General features: G+C 30.9%; 1 protein-coding gene and 1 long non-coding RNA gene across 3 annotated transcripts; one reads left to right on the top strand and one right to left on the bottom strand.

The window, feature by feature from the left end:
• Positions 1-2,014: 2,014 nt before the first annotated feature.
• LOC123566035 (uncharacterized) lies at positions 2,015-5,326 on the bottom strand. 2 transcript variants are annotated; one of them, XM_053550222.1, is made up of 2 exons: positions 4,070-5,326; positions 2,015-3,628 (listed from the first exon to the last, which is right to left on the bottom strand). In XM_053550222.1, the coding sequence occupies exons 1-2, from the start codon at positions 4,866-4,868 to the stop codon at positions 3,456-3,458; spliced, it is 972 nt and encodes a 323-aa protein (XP_053406197.1). In that variant the 5' UTR covers positions 4,869-5,326; the 3' UTR covers positions 2,015-3,455. The 2 variants fall into 2 exon arrangements, with proteins under 2 accessions (XP_053406197.1, XP_053406196.1); XM_053550221.1 differs by having other exon boundaries at positions 4,058-5,287.
• Positions 5,327-17,922: 12,596 nt separating this feature from the next.
• Positions 17,923-22,561, top strand: LOC128559107 (uncharacterized). The gene is made up of 4 exons (XR_008372176.1): positions 17,923-18,814; positions 19,396-19,475; positions 20,048-20,108; positions 20,611-22,561. It is a non-coding gene; the product is annotated as an uncharacterized LOC128559107 (long non-coding RNA).
• The last annotated feature ends 1,047 nt before the right edge of the window (positions 22,562-23,608 follow it).

Below are 23,608 nucleotides of genomic sequence, written 5' to 3'. Positions count from 1 at the left end.
GTAAACCTGATAAAAAAGCGTTGGGTCTTCAATTTTGCCATGCATTCAAGGGATGTGATAGGTTTCTTCATTCAGCGGTAAAGGAAAATTGTCAGCGTGGAACACGTGGTGCGTGTATGAAGACGCTTCAAACATATTTTAGGTTATCCAACAGACCAAAGGCCATTACCATTGAAGATATGGACATTCTTGAGCAGTTTGTAGTACTTTTATATGACAGATTTAGTTCATGTGTTAATGTTTATCAGGCTAGACTTGATCTTTTTCGCCAAGAAACAAAGGCCATATGATAAGATTCCATCAACTCAAGATGCGTTGCATCAGCATTCAAACCGTGCTGCATATCAGGCTGGACATATATGGGCACAATAAATGTCAGCTATACAAGTTCTGCCAGATGTTGAATGCGGTTGGGAATGTCTGGATAACAAACAAATAAAACCGTTCTGGTTTTCAGTGCCAGTAGTTTCAGCATCTTGTTATGAACTTCAGAAATGTGGCTGTCAGTAAAAAGCATGCGACTCTAGACTCTGTAGCTGCGGTGAATTTAACTTGCACTTTGCTATGCTCGTGTAACTGCTAGGTTACTTCAACGATTAAAGGGTAAAATGTATCAGAATAGCAGAATTGCATGTTCAAGTCTTCATTAGTAACAATAGTAACAATTTCAAGATTTGACAATTTACATGGATATAAATCAGGTATCTTCTAATCAAGATATGTATATATCGGGAAAATGATCAATTAATATATATATATATAATAAAATCACGTTGTCTAATTATCTTCTACAGGATGTGAAATAAAAATAACTGATTTTTGCCTTTTATAAGCAAATGAATTTATGAGTTAATTACTTTAAAATTGAAACAAGCAAACAAACAAAAAACTAGACCTTTTTAACTGTTTTTCACCTTAACATCAGTTCCAAATATTTTTCTGTTTATTTAATGTACGTCCAGATCTAGGCATTCGGAATGATTAAAATATTGCATTTAGTCTAATAAAGATAAAATATCAATCTAAAACGAAATACAAGTATTGTTTAACTTTCCAAATTTGTTACGTTCATTTGTGAATTTAACTCCAAGATATAGTCTGCTCAAAACTGAATTCAGCTCCAACATCTGGCCAACTCGAAAACATGTTTTAAAAAGTAAGTAATCTACAGTTATAAAGTTCAACTCCTGTACAGTAGATAGAATTTACGACGTTATACAACTACAATATATATATTTTTTATATACTTTTTATTAATTTTTTCTTACTGTATATATTTTATGATATATTTTAAACGATCTTATCGACAACACAATATGCAAGATAGATTACGTGAAAACGTCTAGCAGAACACATATATTAGATTAGATCGTTTAATTTTTTCCCGACATATATAATACTTGATAAAGCGATCTTGTATCCTTGCTGATCTCAAGTATGGGAAAGGCAACTGATCTGAATTGATTGTTTCCCTTAACGAAAATTAACTTTATAATTTCAGTGTCTCCTTGAAATCCAGTTTAGAGAGAATAAAGTACATATTCATAAGTTGAACCAGAGGGAAATTGAAGTACAATGCGGGTGTGCAATTAAAGAGGCATCGAAACTAATTGTGTTGGGTAAGAGGACTTGAAGTGGCATGTGCACGCTCATTTGAATCGCTAGGCGTTTTGCCGTAATTTGTCAGGTATATATTGCTGTGGAGATTAGTTCGTGTTCCTTTTCTCTACTTATCTAATAATTTATGATGCGAACTTGCATCTTCAAAGAAAATATAGCTTCGCAGGTCCCAATCAGTTAAAAAGACTAACATGTCAAGACCCTGGTAAAGAGGCTATTTTTAGACCAAACCTAACACATTCCTAGAAGTTTGATATATTGAAAGTTGGTGGTAAAATCTAATTCAAGTTTTATATTGTTCCGTCTTCATGTCTTGCCCATATCTTTTTTTTTTAAATTCCTACAACACTTTTACAAACCGCTGTAGGGGCTTTGTCGGGTTGCAAAAATGAAAATTCTTTACATATATATATCTTTTATAGCTCATTTTACAATTCATAATCGTGCTCCTGATCAATTGTTAGAAAATAACTATAAAAAGCAGAAGCTCATCATTCCTTACACAATCATTATTGGCTGAAGAAATAAACAAACAAAATGACAGCGAACACACTCTACAAAAAAAAGCTGAAAAAAAAATAAATGAAACTGCTTCTAAATTATTTGATTAAACGCCTAATTTTACACATAGTATATTCCCTGGCGTTGTATATTAAATTAAAAGAAAAATGATAAAATATATACAGAATGGTATACACGACATATTTGACAAAATTATTATACAGTGCAAATTACAACATTTTGTATTAAACATACGTCGATCACACCACATAGTAGATTATATTCAGCGTTTCTATCATATTCAGTCCATCAACAGAGAAAAAATCAAAACCATACTTCAAAGCTTCTAAAAAGTGTTTCGAGCATTTTCTTAAACGTGTCAACTGAATCAGAATTTCTCACGTCTGCTGGTAGTTTGTTCTATAGTTTCGGCCCTACAGTTTGCAAACTTCTATCACTAAATGTTTTACGTTTGTTAAATGGTACCTCTTAACAACCTGTGACAGAGTCTGAAGACCTTAAACTACGTCTTTGTGCTCGTTCCGATAATAATTCAATCAAGTAAGATAAAGCTTAGCCGACTGAACATTTCAACATGACAGTTAAAATCTTAAAATCAGTTCTAGCTTTGATAGGAAGCCAATGTAGTCGGAACAAAGCTTGTTTTGAACTGTCGTACTTGCTGAGTCTTAAAACGAGTTTGGCACACATGTTTTTTGTCCTTTGCATTTCTGAACTTCACAAATATTATGTTTTCTGCTATAAACTTAAGATAATGGTTTTATAAAAATACCTATGTCATTTAAAAGAAGTACAAAATAATGCAAATACATGAAAGTGTTCATTAAATGTAATATCTACTAAATAATTCAATCTTTTTTCTATAGTTTCAACGAGGATTAGAAGCATTGGACTATTATCTAAAGTTTGCAGTGAATATATTCCGCATATTTGACTTGGGTCAAGCCTCTGAAACAGAGAAAGTAAAAAACATCACGAGCGTTTACCTGTAAAACCTGTAAACAATCTTAATCTATATATAAATGAAAATGAAATTTCCTTACAGTATTGTTTTATTAGTTTAATTACTTACCTACTTTTGTTTTATTAAATATAGTTAATGGATGTTTCTTTATATACTAGAGAAGAAATGTATTGTTTGATTGCCGAGTGAAATTTGTCTGCACCACATTTTGGCCGGAAAATCAAGCTCAACATTGTACTAATAAGTGGTTTTAATGTTTACCAAAAAGATGGATTTGTGTTTGTAAGACATAGTCATGATTTTCAAACCAGTTACACTATCACAACACGATGAATCGTTTTCAAGCTTATCAAGAAGATTTTCTAGTCTCAATTACTTTTCCAGAAATATCTACGTATATTGGTTTCTTTGGAAAGCTTTCATATTCTTTCTTCCACACTGTCAGTAGAGGGCTTGAAGCTCCTAAACTTGTGGTATAATGTAAGCCCTTTTCCATCCAATTAGTTGTTAACCCTGTGTGATCTACAAATGTTATGAAAAACGCATAAGTAAAACATCAAATTGTACATATAACATTTAAATGGCTTTGTCAAGAAGAAAAACGTAATAAGGGATGCTAGACAAAAAATCAAATGTAAAATCATTTTTGTAATTTAGGCCTCCAGTCCATACACTAATATATATATATATATATATATATATATATATATATATATATATATATATATATATATATATATATATATATATATATATATATATGAGAAATAGGTTTGTATATAATTTTTAACTTTTGCAAAACCTTTCTACATGCCTGTCCATGTATCTTGCCGAAACGAAATAAAGAAAAGACATGGACAAAATAAGATACAAGAAGCCAATTATATCTCTGAATATTTATGGTTTAGTAAATAATGCCAGGTCTACAACATTTTTAAGAGAAATACAGACTTGGATAGTTACAATAAAGTGTGTATTCCTTATGCTTCGAAGCATAATATATATGCCAAATTTCCCACATCGTATTGGATCTTCCTTTCTTACTAAGTCCTTTAAACCAAACTGTTGCAAGGTGTCCAGGAATATAAGGCATTGTTGATCGGGCATCTCCAAAGATATACCAGTCGAAAAAAATTTTCCATTTTTTTTTGTTAGGTGAAAATCCCCAAGTACTAATAACTGGGAAAAGAAAAGCATAATCCGAAGTAGGTCCTTGAAGTGTGTGCGTATTTTTAACACCAAAAGTTGTTGTAATACCTTGCAAAGCATAGCCATTAATATATGTGTAATTATCATAAGTCTGATGAACGAGTTTTAAACATTTCCAGAAGTATTTAGAAACAGTTAAATCATCTTCTAAAATTACAGCAATTTCTGATGAATTCAAGTTTGGTTTATAACTTGTAAACCTTTGTCCGTAGATTCCAACGTGATATGGATACAAATTAACGTCGTAGACTCCGTGCTTAAACACGTAGTCCCTCGCTGTATTTAAAATAGCTTCGTTGATGTTGCCGTTTTCAGATCTGTCAATCCAAACTTCAACTTTGATTAAATCAGAAAAATATTCTGCATCATTTAGAGATCTTAGTAATCTGTGAAGTGAATGCGCCCTGTCATAAACAATAACAATGACGCGTAGATCATACTGTTTTTCTTGATTATTTATGTTACTCTCATTTTCATAATGAAGAAAAGTATAATAATTGCTGTCTTTACCTGATTCAGAAGGCCAATATATTAGGAGTGAAATTATCATCATGAAAACAATTACTTTGAATTGTCACAAAAATACCTATCAGCCATCCCTAGTTTCCTCATTTTATTGAATATTCAACAAACAGTTAACCAAACCGAAATAACGTGTGTGTGATTTCAATATACATATCTGAGACCGTTTAAGTTATGCATAAACTTGTAAAGTTGAAGGTCATGATTCGACAATTAGGCTTTAGATACATACTTCTCTGTGTATTTAAATCTTTAAGTTTTTTTAATATATGGTAATGTAACTAAACCGATACCAATATAAAGACATTAAAACAGCTCAAATGTTATTTTTGCGAATAGAACTTGTTGCATTATATTTCTTTTCTATTTCAAATGCCAATATCTATAATATTCGTCATACAATGTTATAGTAATATGCAGGCAAAATGCTGTTCAGAGAGAAAAAATCTTCGACCTAGTTCCCAGTCATTCCCGCTGGCTTCTGCAGTCGCTATTACATACGTACAAATGTGCATCATTCCTATATAAATTATCATTTGATCGGCAAGTGTATCCAAAAGAAGCAATGACCATATCAGCGCTACATCGTCATCTTGTTTATAAAAACAGAGGTTATTTAAATATATTTGCTTCTAGCGTAATAAAAAACTACTATGGTTTCATTAAGCTCGCAGAAATGGAACTTGAATATTTTCTTGAACTATAATCATGACAAGTTTTTGACAATTTCTAATCTGAATATCACATTCCATTAAAACAAACAAAAACAAAAGTTATATATGACTGTAGGACACAACCGATAAAGGCATATTTCATATTCTTATGTATATATCATTTCATCTTGAAGTTTTACTTCATTGATTTGACATTGTTATCTGACCTAGTTTGAGACATCTTGTATGTCAATAAGTTATTTAAATTCCATGGTGTTCCAGATTGTTCTACCACAATACTAATAAGCATAGTGTAGAATTATCTTCGAAGTTTTGATAGTTCTTGGTTATGGCAGAACCTAAAGTAATGTGTTATTGGGAAACTTTACTGTATCTTTAATAATAAGATAATTCCAGTTTAGACTATTAACATTTGATGGATTACCTTATTGTTGTTGATACTATAAATATATATATTTGAGGAATGTATTTGTACTATTTGGATTTACATAATTAAGTTTGGATCTTGTGAAAAGTTCTGAATTATTACCGTTTGGATTTAAATTTGACTAGAAAAGAATTTGGACTATTCTTGCATATAAAAATTGAACTTTACAGCTAGTTAATATTTTCAAAGTACTTGAATAGCTACTTTAAAAAATATTGCTCTCTATTTTTAATAGTTGTTTGTTACGTTATGCTCTTTTGTTCTATCTTCAGATTTTAAAAGGAAATGAACACAAGTTCATACATAACTAGTTGTGTTCCAAATATATATTTAATTCTCTTATGATCTAGATCAAGACTCACATGTACAAATGCTAGAAAATGTTAGTTATGGAGCAAAACATACGTTTAAATTGGGCTTATATCTTGAAAAGTGCACATGATTCAGTACTAAAGTATATGTGTTTGTTTCATAAGAAGATGCCGTTGTTTTGTTTTTTGTTGTTGATTTTTTTTTCAAATAAACATTGAAATGGGCCATTACGACATCTTCTTGTTGTTAATTTAAGCCATAGCTGATTAATTGGGATTTTGTTCCTATCTTAATTAACTACTCATTTAAAAAGCCTAAAGAGCTTAACTAAATTATTTCCTCAATCTTCCTGAAATCACCTTTCAAAGTGGCATTTGCAAAATTTTGGTACATAAAGAGCTTTAATGCTAAATGGACATTTACTTTTGTCTTGGTTATGTTTCTTCAAACTAAATCCACGTTTGAAACTCGCTGAGTAGTGTCTTCGGCCGAAACTAGAGTATACACTGTCGATTGGTAATTTATTAATATCTCGGATAAATACATATGTAAATTACAAAATGAATATCATTTTATAAATTTTTTTATTTAGTTTATTAAAGTTTTTCAGCTGTTTATAGTGTCATTTTTAAAATTACTGCTTGGATATAAAGTTTGAAGTGAGTGGGTGATTCTCGAAAGGTAATTATTTACAATCACTAGCAACAGGATATGTGTTTGCCTACGTATCTAAACTAAGTGCCTACATTATATAGAAAGCCTACCCTTTACAGAAGTATGACCCAAATGCTGGAAATTGAAACTTTTTTGTGCACTAATTGCCTCACCTTATTCAGTATGTTTTAACATGCCTATTTGACTGTTTTATAATACAGTTTGAATGCGAACGGCTCAAAATTTCAAATGTTTCTAATATTTACACCTTCAAAGTCTATCTAAATTTAAAAAGAATGAATTTCCCAAAATGTCCATTTTCACAAAAGTATGATCTCCTGACCTCTTAACTTACAATACAAGACAAACTAATTGTACGTTATTTAATTATAATCGTGTTAAAGTGAGACTACAAATTGTTGTACATAATTAGTTATAAAAAGATAAACATTTATAACTACAAAATGTGAAATACCCCTTTTCAGAAACGAAGCTACTGCACTTGTGAAAGAGAACTTTTGTCTTTGAAGTGGCCTATATTATGTTTGAAATTTCTATATCCTGTATCTGTGAAGATAAAATAACAGTAACAGGCATTTTACTTTGCTTCATATAAGTTTCCTGACTTGTAATTATTTAAGACTATTTTCAGAGTATGAATTAACAACATCATTTTGTATTCGAATAAAGGAAAGGTAAGATTTAATTTAATTCAATTATTTTTTTTTTAAATCTGATCAATTTTGGATTTTAAATGTTCATAAACGGTTAATTAAATTATATTTTTGGTCTAGAATTTCGTGTTTTACCATCAAAGTGTAGCAACTAGGAAACTCTTTCAAAATATTCCATCAAACCTTCGTATGAGACAGTAACTAATTTAAGATACAAGCAAAATTGATATACATTAATTACTTCGTATTCCGTGTCTTTAATCAATCAAGGGATTGACATAACTGTAGCTATCTCTACTTACTGAATAAAATAGATTTACTGTATTTAAAAAGGTTAAAGTAATAGTTACTTTAAAAATCATTTCAAGGAGGGAGAGGTCATTTTCTGGTAAATTAATTTCACCAAAAGTTACCCATAGAAAATCTATAAAACGACTGAAATAGGTATATTTAAAAGACTCTCTCTCCCTCCCAACCACCAACCACAGTCAAGTAAAAAAAAATAAAAAACTGTAATTTCCTCACTTCACTATTGAAAGAAATATTGATTTGTCTTTGATAGAAATGGAAAAACACACGCTGTAAGCCTCAAAATAAAATGGAAATACTTATACGTTTTCTCAGACTTCTGAAAAGCTATTTTAGTGAAATCATTTAAAATTGTTTGTATTTGTTGACTTTTAATGGACAATTATCTTACCTATTGACTTGATATTATAAGAATCTGAAATTGTTTGGATACTTCTTATGTTATCATATGTTCGTTTAATCGAAATTTCTTAAATGTATTTGGGAAAAGATTCATTTGATCCTACTTTTAGGAATGGACCTTTGTCAATCTTTGACTTTTGATATAGCATATGTTTTGCAGTTTTCAAGATTTTTCAAGATTTTACCAATTGATGGTCAACATAATTTTGCAAAGAATCTCAATATTTACAAATATATGTAGTTCATATCATATGTCTTCTATAGTGCATTATTTGACTATACCAATGCACTAGAATGATCAGGATTTTGCTAAAAAAATAATTTAAGTTTTAATCAACAGTGTTTTTATATTCATCCTTAGTTTGAACGAGTTATATCATACATTTAAATTAAATTGTATTAACTATTACGGAAGCCCTGGAGTGACATTTATTTTCTTCTTATGACTTATTTGTTATTACTTATTTGTTGATTAATTGTTACTACTTATTTATTTCTATTCAAGTAAAATTAAATAGTTTAAAAAACATTGAAAATACATCTTTTCTTTCTACCTCTGTTGCGCAACCAAGATAAATTTGAAAACAATTGTTGAGCTTTAAAACATGCGTTACGATTCAGATTGCTGAAGTACACTAATGTATATCAAATGTGGTTTTGACGCTAAAAATCATATAAAATTGAAAAGGACACTCTGATATTATTATTTCATCCTAAAAGTGATTTAAGTGCAAAATATCATAAAAAATTAATAAAATATAATTATTTTTTGTATTGAAATGTAATACTTTGCAAAAGGATCATTCTGGTCTATAAATATATCTTAAAGAATTTATAGTAAATGCAAAGTGTCCTTTTTTAGGCACTTGATTTGGGCTGTGCTCCCCACCATTCCTATTTGCTTTTGGAATGTGCATGATCGAACAATGACCTTTACTTGAACAATGACTACATATGACTTGTGCCTTACATTCTTTAATGACATGATTAGGAGATAAACACTTAAAACACAACTTATTTTCTCGGATAAACTTGCGTCTGTCTTCTAAATACTTTGATTTGAATGCACGACAATCCTCCAACGAATGAGGAGCACTATGTATAGGACACAAATTAGTGACAGTCTTCTGTTTTGCTTGAAGACAACAACCATCGACCTCTTTGCTGCGGTTTAGACTGCAACATTCCTGAATTTTGACGGGGTGTATTTTACTCAAAGGTAAAACTAGAATCATTCCATATCTTACTATATTTCCTAACGAATTCAGAGAAAACACTAAATTGTGGAAAAGTTACATCATGTTTGTTCTTGTATGTGGTCACATTGGTCACATGGGAGATCCATTTATCCTGGAGACTATGAGGTAACTTAGCTATAATCGGATTAATGCCGACTGATGAATTGAAATACGACAATGTTGTAGTATACCTAGGATCTTGCATAAGCCCTTCCAACTCTGACAGAATGTCCGATAAATCATACACCTTGACTGGGTCCTTATATGTCAATTTTGGGAACAAAGTCAGCTTTTTCATTGTAGCACTGAAAACATTTTCTGCTGCTCCAAACCTTTCATCGAGTTGACTCTAAATTTGAAGAAGTCCTTCATCTGGGTTATTGGTGTATGCAGTTTTCAAACTCAATGCATGCCTTTTAGAACTTACACCTAACCATTTAAGCAAGAAGTCAATTTCTTCTAAAGGAGAAAGATGCATTTCATTAGCCACTGATTTGAAACTGCCAGTCCAGGCCTTGTAATTTTCAGGTAAATCATTGAAAACTAACAATCTAGATAACATCAAGTCACTTGCTTCAGCTGCTAAAACCGCTGCTTCACTCTCCTGCTTTAATAACTCTATTTACGCCTCTAAATCTGCTTGTTTATCCACAGCTGAAGTTTGTTCTTTACGTAAAGCAATTTCCTCTTATTATTATATACCACATTTATATAGCACTCTTTTCATATAAAAATACTTTCAAAAGTGCTTTACATAAAAACATTTATATAATGTTCAATAAAAGATGGCAATTGAACTTTTATAGCAGAACTTAAAATTACATTACGGTAATACGATATTAAGCATTTTAAATTGGAAGGTAGGCAGATCAAAACATGAAACAAAAATACAATATCATAAAACATTAACTGACCTATCAAAGACACAGGTCCGAGCAGAATAGAACAGAAGATATCTTACATTTTGAAACAGACAGAAATGAACGCTATAATGTCTGCGAAATGCATCACAACATAAAAACCGTCCCGGATGATTGGGTCAATCCCCACCTAAACAGTCCGAGAACATCCATGATATATCCCACAGAAAAAAACACCGCCAACATTATTCTGTCACATTGGAGTTCTTAATTAAAGTAATTAATTGGCCGGCAAAGTACCTACATTATAAATCAGGTAATCAGTGAGATGTTAGTTCCCAAAGAATTGTATGAAATAATGCGTCTTTAGCGCTTTTTTGAAACTTTGCACGGTCTTGCACTCTCTTATGCCAGATGGGAGGGCATTCCATTACCTCGCAGCAGCTGTCTGAAAGCTCCTGTCACCAAATCGCATTGTTCGACATTTGGGCACCACTAGTTTTAATGAATTATTCTGCGATCTCAGATTTCTGGATGTTGTATATATTTCTAGCATGTTCGCTACGTAAGCTGGTGATTGATCTTTGAGTGCCTTATATGTATGTGTTACAATTTTGTATTCTACCCTACATTGCACAGGAAGCCAATGGAGTTCACGCAGAACAGGTGTTATATGGTCGTATCTGGATGTTCTGGTTACGATTCTAGCTGCCGTGTTTTGGACATATTGCAGTTTGTTCATTGACTGTTTTGGAATTCTATATAGCAGAGAGTTGCAATAATCCAAACGTGATGTAACAAGAGAGTTGATTAGAGATTTGGTTGCGTTTGCGGTTGTATATTGTCTGATGTGACTAATTTGCCGCAACTGTGCATAGGAATTCCTACACACACTATTCACATGTTGCTCCATCCTCATGTTCGAATCCAAGAAAGCACCGAGGTTCCTGACACTGCCTGATTGTTTGATTTCAGAGCCGTCAACTTTCACAGATATGTTTGAAACAGATTGTGTCTGCAAATTTTTTTATCGCACTTTAGCCGCTTCTGCTTCTGCCCTTTTGCGTTGTAATAACTCAGAACAATTACTCTTTGTTGAGCTGTGTGTTCGTCCCGACATAGTTTCTATTTGGTCCATTCTAATTTGCTTTATAGTGTCAAGGTACTTCTTGACGTTGCTTTCACATTAAATAAACACATTGTCAACATTTTTTATTTCAGCTAGACTTGTATCTGTTCTCGTGTCTTCTAAAAATTTCACAAATTGAACATAAACGTCTTGTACATACTTAAAATGACTGTTCATGTCATCACGTGTTTTGTTCAAAACAGAAATTGTGCTGTTAATGGACAGACCAACGTTTTGGTCGATGGTCTGTTGTTTGTGAGAGATACCATCTCTAAATTTTTGGTAAATACTATCAACTTTGCTACTGGAGCCTGACATGGCTTTCTATGTGAGTTTACGAGTCCTCCTCAAATGATGGTAAAAAGCTGAAAAGATACAAAAGGAGTGTGTAAGGTCAAAGCTACTTTTTTGTTTACATTGTATTTAATTGCAAAATAACAAGACCCTTAAAAACAGACAAAGGATAATTAAATAACGGAAAGTAAATCAACCACTGCGAGTATAAAAGAACTACAGTAGGCAGCACATCTACGAAGGGAGGTATTACAAACGGAGAGAACTATATCATGATCAGCTTTACCAGTTGGAGGAATCGTTTCTATGTTATCAATGATTGATGGGTAATTAGTGAAAAGAAGATTTAGGGTCTTATCATTGCGAGTTGGTCTATCGACTACTTAAGTAAGAGAGTGGTCTGCAATGATATCTAACAATTCTTGATGTTGTTTGACATTTGGTTTACTGGGAATAGTACTGGATGTCTTCCAGTCAATGTTGCTGAAGTTAAAGTCACCACCAACTGATAAGATTGATTTGGAGTTTGGATTTATTCTACAAAGAGACTCATTTAGGTACTGTAAGGAAGTATCATCATTTGGCTGCGGTCTATAAAAAAGAGCCAATAATTAGTTTTCTACAACTGAATAGTGAAATTTCCACCCAAATAATTTCACAGTTAGTTTGGAGTTCATTACTCTGAACTGATTGATAATCGTTTTTGACAGCAATTAGTACACCACCATGACTCTGACCTCTTTTATTGGGCGGCCTATCTTTCCTGTAGACGGTAAACATGTTTGAATCAAAATCTTCTGATGATGATACAGAACGATCAAGCGAGGTTTCAGTTCCAATAATGACGTCTGACCAGACAGCGTCTAAAAGAGCATCCAAATCGTTTTTTTTTTTTTTTTTGTCTGATGGACTGGAAATTCAGACAAATTACCTTTAATGAATGATTCACATTCTTAGTTATCTTAGTTTTCTGATTTATTGAGTTAGAAAGGCTTGATTTTGGAGAAGACGATGCAAAAGGTTTCCCCGGACTATCACTAAAAACAGAAAATGAATTATTAGTCAATGAAGTTCTTATGCTAGAGTTGAAGATTGACGTAGAAAACTTTGGTAGAACACATTTCAGACAATGCTATGACAAATTACTACTATCCATAATATTATACATGGATTCCGACCCTGACAATCAATGTAATACCATGTTTTGCAAGACTCACATTCAATGGTTTTGGATTTCCAAGTAACATTCTTACCACAGGAGCCACAAGGCCATCCTGATGCTTTGGGCCCAAAATTTAATTCTACCTGGTTTCCTAAAATGATTTGATTGAGTAAATGAACATTTTTGTTTGCAGAGGGAACCACCACGTTGTTACGGTATGGTTTTGAATGATGATACAACCAGTAATAGACACAGACATTAATAGTTATATAGATAAGGTTATAAGCACTATCTGACCCCATTTGACCTTTTGCCACTGACCAATATCGACCAATTAAAAAAAAACCGGTTGTGTGGACGTAAACCCCTTGGAACAAGATTCACTTACTCAGCACTGAAAAAATATATATTCAACTTTCAAAATCTTTACCAAGACTGAAAACAATTACAGAATAGTTTTAGCCTTAGCGCGTACACAATATTAGTTTTCCTATTAGAGTATTTCATTGCCAGACTATTTTTAGACATCATCGGTGGGAATTATCTTGTTACTATATAAGCTAAGCCGTGTAGAGTTTTGTCCCTTTGACAAAGATTTAAAAATAGATAATTTATTCATGAACTAAAGCATATCTAGATCATTCGTGTTGTGACAGCAGTGTTACAAAGAAATAACATTATTACACCTGACTTATTTGTCGTAAAGAAGCAGAATTAAAATGGATAACAACAGATAAATAATTAAAAAAGAAAGTGGTTGTGGAGATATGTATAGAATTGAATTGGTAACTTCCGTGTACATGTTCTGAATTATGTAACAAAATACATAACGAATCACCGACATAACGTGTCTGGAGTTAATAGAGCGTGTGAAAGGACCATTTAAGCCTGGACTTGGAGATTTAAGTTCGCAAAAAATCTAGGACAAAGAAGAATTCGAGCAGCGCCAGTAAGATAAATTTTGTACAACGCAGCACAGATAGTACTATGGATTTAAAAGATTTGGTGAAATATTCAAATGATGCAATTAATATTGCTATGCAAACATGTCTTTCAAAAGACGAAACAGAACAATCCAGACAATATAGTAATAGAGTTTTACAAACATTAAAATGCTCAGAACGGAATACAAATGAAACTGCAAAAAGAACGGATCAACGAAATTGAGTATCTACCTAGAAACATAAGTGATATGAATGTATAAATCAACACACCCTCCCCCCACAAAAAACAAAACTAACAACTGTACAAGACTGTTTTTTGGAGTAGTATAGAATATAACGTTTTAACCACATTTTGACAGTAGTTTAGAATATAACGTTTTTGTCACATTTTGTTAGTAGTATAGAATATAACGTTTTTAACACAATTTGATATTAACTTGATTCAAAATAGATTTCAACCTTTTTCACTGAAATAATTTATGATTGTTTGTTCATTTTGTTCTATATTGTTAACTTTTAGTATATTGTACAATAAATCATAAATGTTTATACCATCTTGTAACATTTTCATGAAAAATAAACAATAATAACCACACAATACGATTTTTTTGTTTTGATATTGTATGTTGTTATACTCTACCTTAGGTATATATTTGACTATTTCTTTTGGCGGAGGAAGTCCGAATGGGTCAAAGTATATAGAGAATATAAGGTTACTGTCTGATCAATTTAAACTTATTAGGCGAGTAGAAGAAAATATATTAGGCGAGGCTCTGCCGAGCCTTATATTTTTTCGTAGACGAGCCTAATAAATTTAAATTTTTTCAGACAGTAATCTAATATTCTATTTATCCTACCTGCTCAGAAAATTGGGAAAAGGTCGTTGGATCAGCTAATGTAATATGCTAAGGATCTTCTGCAATTATTTCCTTTTTAAATTCTAAGTTAAAATGAACAAATCCAAACAAACTGTGAACATTTGATCTATTTAAGAGACTTCCAGTGTTTTTATAAGAATTATTAAGAATATCATCGTAAAATCTTGATATACTTGTATATTCCGTTTCGGGATAAAAAAAGAACCAGCATTACCAACTTCAAGACGGCAAGATTCCAACGTACAATTATTATTTGCTGCATTAACTTTTAATGTATGTAATAAATGTGGGTTATGTTGTTGTGAATTACTTTTATCAGGTCGTTGTAAATAAACAAACACATGTTCGGGTTTTGTTACACCAGCTCTTATTCTAAAAGTTATATTACTCTGTTGTGTATCTGTTGACTGTGTTATCATTTCTCGGAGGTATTTCCACCCTGTTTTTGTATATTTTTCAAAAATTAAATTAAATCCAAATTCATTAAAAAATTAAAAGTGAAACCCACTAAATTAATTTAGTTACAATTACCCTACCTGCATCAGCAGCATTAGCTCTGTAAATTAATTCATCATCATTTGTTAAATGGAGTGTTATTTGGACTTGACTTGGTGGTAACATGTTTTGTTCCAAACCCTGAAAAAATGAATAATTGTTTAACGGAATTTTAGCATTTACCTCATTATCATCCTGGATTAATAACTTTCTAAAAGCAAAACCTTTATTATATCCGGCTTGATCATTCCTACTCTCAGCAACAGCAGTAGTATCTAAATAAATAAATTCATTTGTTCCAGTTGATTCTGCATAATCCTTATATAGTTCAGCTAGATTTTTTAAGTTAATTACCTTATATAAATTATTACAATCATACACAATTTTTCCATTTTGTTTAACTATTAGTTGATCAATTATTGAAGCTGCATTATTAATAAAAGCAATTTGATCTCCAAGTTTATTAACTTTAAAACTAACTTCAAAATAACTATTAAACCAATGTAAATATGAACTTCTATCATTAATTGTAAAATGATATCCACTTTTTTGTTGTTTAACATTATTTCCTAAGACAGAAATTAAAGCTGTATCTAATTGAATAGGAGTTAATTCGTATCTTTCACAATACTGTTTTGTTCTAAACATGTTTATTATATATTATTTTATTTTTTTATAAATTAATCTGTTAATACGTTTACGCTGAGCTAAAGTCCCAGATCCCGACAATAATTTATTTAATCTTATATTAATATCCTCCTTATTATTCGAATTAGTTTTTTGTAATACCTTAGTAATTAAAATACCAACAGGTTTACCAACAGCAGGCTTTTTAAAACTTTTAATTTTTTCTGTAATTGTATCAGCAGCTAAATTCCCGACTTTCGTTCCAATCCTGCGGGTTCCATTCTCAAATGCTGCTTTTCCTGCAGTTTCTAAAGCTTTTTTTCCAGCAGATGCAACAAAAGATTGAATTAATTTTCAAAGACACCTGAACCGTGTATAATTTCTTCTCCAGTTTGAGCATCAACATAAATAAATATTCCTTTGTTTTTATCATCAACTTTTTTTGTACATTATATAAAACTAAATTTTATAATTCTTTTAATATTAGTGTAAAACTTGTTTCAACTTCATTAAAATTACTTATTCTACCAAATACAGCTGTAATATATATTCTAATTGAGTTTATAACATTTTCATTAATTTCAGAATATCCAAATCTTTGTGGTTCTTTTGTAAATGGATAAGCTCTTGTTAAATCTGCAGTACTTAAAGCATAGATAATATCACTAAAATTACCGTCGACGAGTGAATTATCAATAAGATCACAATGAATGTAAATTGTATCCACAGAGTTAGTTATATTTGGTGTTGTAGTTCCCTATTCGGTAGAATTTAAAGCTTTTTTTCTCAAATCCAAGCAATGTATGAAAATTTGATATTTTCAAATCCAATATAAAATTATCATGAATAGAAATTAATATTTTAAAACTACTTAAATCAAATTCCAAACTTATAGGTTTGATTTATCAAATTCAAAATCACCATTGCTTACTAACGTTTCCTTGATATAATTATTAAGTGTAAGAACCATTTTGAAATATAATATCTTTGCAATCATTACCATTATAATAACGAATTCTTTTAGTATCGTATTCATCACTAATATTATACCAAGAGTAAGTCATAGTGTTAATACTATCCAAACCAACAACATAAGTTTTAGTTTTATCTAAAATTAAAGAACGATCGAATCTAACTGTGAAATCGCTTGGAGTAGTTTTAGCGTTGTTTTTAACAGCTTCAGAACTTAATACCGTTTTTTGTTCCATTTATATATTCAAGAAAAATATCTTTTTTTTATATAACATTTCGTGTTGTTCTGGTAACAATTTATTTATTTTTAATAGTTCATCAATTATGCTAATACCTTCATTTATAAGTTCTTCATTATTATTTCTGGTATTAATTGAAACACAAATAAGTTCTAAGTTATTAACCAGTTCTTCTGGATTACATGGACAAACACCATAACCCTGTCCTCTAATTACTTTTTTTAAACTTCATAGATGTTTTATTGATAGGTAATCCTGATTTTTCTATTAATTCTTTAAATATTTTCCAAGAAAGTATTGAATGTTTTTTATTATTGTTATATCTTTTATTAATCAAATCAATTAAATCATTATCTACTTTAGTGTTACTTCTTTTCCAGTTGTTCGATCCTTTGCAATCAATTTAGTTTGGCCATAAAGTGTATTTAAGTTAATAATTAAATTACCATATTGACCATTTGGTAAAACTTTATATTGATTTAGAACCTTTGGTTTTTTATGAAAACTTTGTTCGATTATGATGTCTTATTCTTGTTCCTATATATTTTCCTTATTTTAGAATATCGTTGATCACTTCTCTGTATTTTTTTATAATTATTTGACTTGGCTATAATTTCTTCTTTCTACTTATAGCGCCAGATTCATAACCCAATTCTTTTATTTCATCCGATACATTATCTATGATAATCTTTACTTCTTCCCTAGTCATTTTTTCATCAGGATTTCCAGATTCGCTGACAAAATACTCAAACACTTCATTTATTATTTATATATTTTTTTTTTCTATTTAAGACCAATTCTCTGTAAGAACCAAAAAAAGTTGGAAACTCATAGTCACAGATTTCCTTTAAACCGATTTTTTCTTGAAGAGGGTGCAAAATTAAGAAAATCCCGTTTTTCATTTTTTTCAATATATGTCCCGGTTACCATGGAAACGAGGATGCAAATCCCCAACTTGCTGAATTTTCAAAAAAGTAGGGGTGCATGCCTATTTTGTTATCTGGAAAGTACTAGAAAGTGTCCTTTATTTTCATACTTGCAAATTTTAAAGGCAAATGAACAAGGTTTCATACCAAACTAATATTTCCAAATATTTATTTGATTCTTGTATGATCTAGACTTTTATCTGCAAGAAAAAATATATTTATGGAGCAAAACATATGTTTATATTGTGTTCTACATCTTGAAAAGTGCACAGGTCTCAGCAGAAAAGTATATTTGTTTGTATAAAGGGAAGATGATATTTCAAAAAGAAACATAAATCGTAGTGGGTCATTCAGACACATTCTTGTAGATTTGGGCCAAAGTTTACGATTTGGGGCATTTTTCCTATTTTTATTACCTCCCCTTGATGCTCTTCATTTAGGAAATCACAAAGAGCTAATCTAAAGTTACTTCCTGGATTATGCTGAATTCAGATTTCTACTCGGATTTTGCAAATTTTTAGTATATAGATAAAATGACAGTCAGAGATTTTATGCTAAATGGGCATGTGATGCTTGGATGTGTCCCTTCAAACCAAGTCCACGTTTAAAATTTGCTGAATAGCGACATTGTTTGGGAAAAATACTCTGGCAGAAAAGAGTCTAAACTGTGGACTGACATCTGTCTGTTTATTTCCATAAGTGAAGTTTGTATCAACTGACTGAAGGATCAGTGTTAAAGGATAACCCTACAATGAAAACAGGTGAGTCTCATAATATTTTATGTTTTAATATGACATGTAAAAATTCCAAGCTATGCAAGATATGTGCTCACTTCCTTCAACAGATTCAAAGACCATACAGAGGTTATTTTCTTAAATATTGGACAGACATTTCTTATTATTTTACCAAGATAAAACTTACAGGCATTTTTTCATCATTTTGGGAATACCATGCACCAACACCAGTGGAATTGGGAAAATGCTCTCAAAAATTGTCTAATGTGGAAATTTCCAAATTACCAAAATCTATGTAAAGATATTTTTGTGTAAATAAAGCAACACTATAAATGTTGTTGTAATAACCTAAATATAGATCTATACAAAATTTCAAAACCAAAATCAAACACCCATATAAGGTAACACATTTGGGAATTTCATATTCAGACTGTTTCTTTTGTGATTACCTCCTTTTATTGGAGGTAGATTTATAATGGAAAAAGCCCTGATTTAAGTTGTTAATGACCATCAGCATGCTTTTTATGTTATTTGTAAAAAGCAGATAAAGACATACTTTCATTTCAAAACGTATATATTTTTGTAAATTTATTTGTTTTGTTTTTCAGCTGTGAGTTGTTTCTTTTGAAAATGACTGCTTGATGATAAAGTTTCAAACAACTATGAAGTGAGTGTATGTTCTAGAGAGGTAATCATAATTTAGTCATTTGCAACAGTGTATGTGTTTGTCAAAGTACCTGCAGAAATATAGACTTACTGAAGTAAAAACTCACTGAATGCTGAAAAATGAAAACATTTAATTGCATCCATTGCTACACATAAGTCAGCATGTTTTAATCTGCACATGCCTGTTTTAAAGTATATATTGAATGTAAATGGTTTGTGTCAAAGTTAATATGTTTCTTTTTATATATATTTACACATCAGAGGCCTACATGTATTTAAATAAAGAATAAAGTCCCCCACATGCCCATATTCATACAAGTATGAAATCTTGACCTCTCAATCTATGATACAAGAATAGCTAGTAGGACTTCATATAACTTAAATTGACATACATTTGTATTGTGACTATAAATATTGATAAGTTTTTGAAATTTTAAAATATACCCTTTTTCAGAAAAGGACCCTCTGCACATGTATGAGAAACATATTTTACTTTTAAAGTGGCCCATATAATGTTGAAAAGGATGAAATCCTGTATCTGTCAAAATGTAACAACAGTAACAACCATTTTAGTTTGATTTGTGTTTATTCCAGACTAATTCTTCAAAGAATGAATGATCATCATCATGCTTATATTGGAATAAAAGGAAGGAAGGTATCTACATTTTATTTATAGTTTGTCTTAGTGTCTGATCAGGTCTGATTTCATATCTTTATAAATGCTTGATTGAATGCTATTTTTTGACAGAATATTTATGAACTTTGTTTAGAATTTCATGTATCTTAAATTTAATCAAAGTGTAGCAAAGTCAAAAGTATTTAATGCATTTAATACAATTGTTCCTTTTAAAGTCATTTCAAGGAGGGGGAGGTCTATGTGATAAATTATTTTCATTAAAAGAATAAAAGAAAGATGTATATATTATACATTTACTTACACAAAATTTATTAAATGATTGAAATAGTGTATGTAATTTTTATTCATTTACAAATTTGTGAAAGGAAACCCTCCAGCTGGCTTGTAGAAGATCAGTAGTTCTACCCAGTAACATGATGTCACAAATATTTTAAGTGGAGAGCCCATCCCCATCCCACCACCACCCATAGTCAAATGAAAGACATTCAGATTGTTATTTTCTCACATCTCTATTTTTCAGTGACAGCTACAGTCAGGGTAAAGGTAAATGCAGTCAGAAGACCTCTGATATCACCTGAAGAGTCAGCCTTCTCAAGATTCTGTATCAAATAAAAATAACAAGGACTGCTAAAAATACTTTTTATAACTTGCAATTGTGCAGTCTGTGACATAACTGTCTGATCCAGGTAGTTTAGTGTTGACAAGATGACATTTCATCTCTATAGTAGAGGACACAAGTTTGAAATGCAGTATACATGTCATTGTGAAGGCAAAATGTTTATGAAAATAGTGTGTGTGTGTTTCCCAAATAGAGAGGCTGAAAGTGGGGAATCATCAATTAGTGTTTTTGGAATAAGTTATGGACATCTGAATAGTAAAGATCTGTCCCTTTTTTGGATTGCCACAGACCAAAATAATGATTGGTGCCTTTGACATAAATAGAAGAACTCACACTGGACACCCTGAAGATGGAATTACAAGAATGTATGTTGTTTGCATTAATGTTTCTTTTTCAGATTTATGGGGAAAAAAATTAGAATGTCATTTCTTAAAAATGTTGATAGTTGTTTAACCAAAGGCCCTGTAATTGAAAAATATCTTTATTCTTGACTTTATATTAAAATTAAAAAAATCTGATACTGTTTAATTACTTTTGCATGTATAACATTAAATTTGTTATATTTAAATTTGATAAAATTTAATGTATTTTGAAAAAGATGCACTTGAACATATCTAAATGGAATAAACACATGACAGTCTTTGAATATCTGTAAAAAAAGCACATGTTTTGCAGTTCTCATCAGATTTGGTTACCAATTTACAGCATAATTATACATGAAGGCTTATTACTCAAACATATGCAGATCTAACTGTATATTTTCAACCATAGATAATTTTATTTCATATAGATTTTTTAAATCTTTAAAAAATACTGAGAAAATATAGCAAAACAATGGTTTAATTAGTATACTTGATTTTGTGAGACTGTTGAAATATTACATTTCTTTTTCCCTCTTAAGTCTGTATCATAAAATCATATTTTCTGATGAAATTTATTTTTTAAGAATGTTGCAATGCAGATTTTAATGAAAATTCATACATTTGTAAAGTTACCTATATTGTGTTAGGTAATAACTTAAGCCCATATTTACTAATTGGCCAATGATTAAAAAGAACATCTGAGTTTTTAGCTGACTTTCTGACTAATTTAAGACCTCATTCATGTAACAACATCTATTAATCTTCAGAAATCCAGTAAAATTGTCATCTGTAAAACAGGTTTCATTCTAAGATATACAAGGCATATAACATCCTATTTTACCAGCATGTATTTACTTTAATAAATAAAGTAGATTAAGATTTGTATTTTGATAAATTTTGGAAAAAGTATTAGGAGATATGTCTGCAACTGCAGTTTGTATTAACTGGCACTGGAATGTGCATAATCAGGTTTTTTTCTGAATAAACTTAGTAAAGTCTTAAATCTACATTATCTATAGCTATCCGTAAAAAGTCTAGCCATTGTCTTGATAGTTTGAAAGAATTAAATACATTTGAGCCGCACCATGAGAAAACCAACATAGTGGCTTTGCGACCAGCATAGATCCAGAGCAGCCCGCGTAGTCTGGTCAGGATCCATCCTGTTCGCTTTCAAAGCATATTGCAATTAGAGAAACCTGATGCACAGGCTGGTATGGATCCATTCTGGTCGCAAACGCACTATGTTGGTTTTTCTCATGGCGCGGCTCATTTAAAGTTGTATCTAGCAAAATATTGACTAAACTGTTGTGTAGATAATTTGATTTAATTTGATTGTTAAAGGAAGAATGTGCATCATGATTGTTATTACATGAACATACTGTATTATTTTTAAATATCATGATATTTTTCAGTCTTGGATTACACTGTTATTTGTTCATAATTTTGAATTGTATTTAAAATGTATATATTAAATCAAATGGCGAAGTAGACATGATTTTGCTTTTACTACTATTTGTTTCCATGGCAACAAAATGATTTCCAAAGCCGGGTGAAAGGACACTGTCTTTACACAAACACACATAGATATTTTTATGCCGATTCTTCTCCTTAAATTCCTCGATTTCTCCCTAAATTCTGTGGAGAAGAGTCACTTCTCCCTAAAATTTTGACCTAGGATGATCCCTGTTTTTTAATGCAAAATGAATGTTGTAACCATGGCAACTTGAAAAAAAAATTGGACAGTCATGATTAATAACCATACAATACCTTAAAGGCCAGTGTCAGTTGGTTATGAGTATTTCCAACTGCTTTGAAACTCAAAATTAGTTTACCCAAAAGAAAGAAAAGTGCATACAAGGTTGTTGAGAACTGACCTTGTGACAATGCTTTAAGTTTCATAGATCATGATTATGGTTGTATCCGTCTTAATTCTGCCCAGAATGTGCTTCAGGTGCGTTAGATGCATTGAAAGTTTGCAGATGAACTTTTCTTGTTTCATAGAATACAAAATTGAAACAGAAAGTGCTTTAAAAAGGTCTGAATTATAATTTTCTTGTACGTTGCCATGGTAACGGAACATTCTCCTTAATTTCTAGACAAAGTGTTGGACAGTATAACTTTGTAAACTGATTTTATATAAAATACTTATGTTTTGCTACAATTCTGTATCTGACAATGTAATATTATTTCAGGTTATTCTGTAATTTAGGCATAAATGAGTTTGCTGAAAACTCATTTTTTGTCAATTTTCAAATTTCTGTAAAAAGCTCAAATATGAATGACCCGCTAAAATTCCTCCTTAAATTGAAATGGGTATCATAGCTCTGCTGAATCCATACAAGTAATATATGCAGATGCGTTCACTTTTGTTTCTATTAGAAGTTGAAAAATATACATGCAGACCAATTTTTAAAGATAATGTAAAATCTTAAAAGGGGGTATTTATAAAATTGTTGCTTCTAAAACCGTGAAAATGTTGAAAGACAATATTTGTTTTTAATAATTACTTCAGGTATGTATTTCAGGCAAATATGAAA

Source organism: Mercenaria mercenaria, chromosome 8, assembly GCF_021730395.1.
Source record: "Mercenaria mercenaria strain notata chromosome 8, MADL_Memer_1, whole genome shotgun sequence".
Taxonomy (NCBI): Eukaryota; Metazoa; Mollusca; class Bivalvia; order Venerida; family Veneridae; genus Mercenaria; species Mercenaria mercenaria.
Note: the sequence above shows the minus strand (reverse complement) of the source record. Positions and strands in the feature narration are given on the sequence as shown.

Coding starts and splice junctions, on each gene's coding strand:
- LOC123566035 (XM_053550221.1), bottom strand. CDS start 4,868: ATGATGATAATTTCACTCCTAATATATTGGCCTTCTGAATCAGGTAAA. Junction 3,629..4,057: donor ACTTTATTGTAACTATCCAA/GTCTGTATTTCT, acceptor TAACATTTGTAG/ATCACACAGGGTTAACAACT.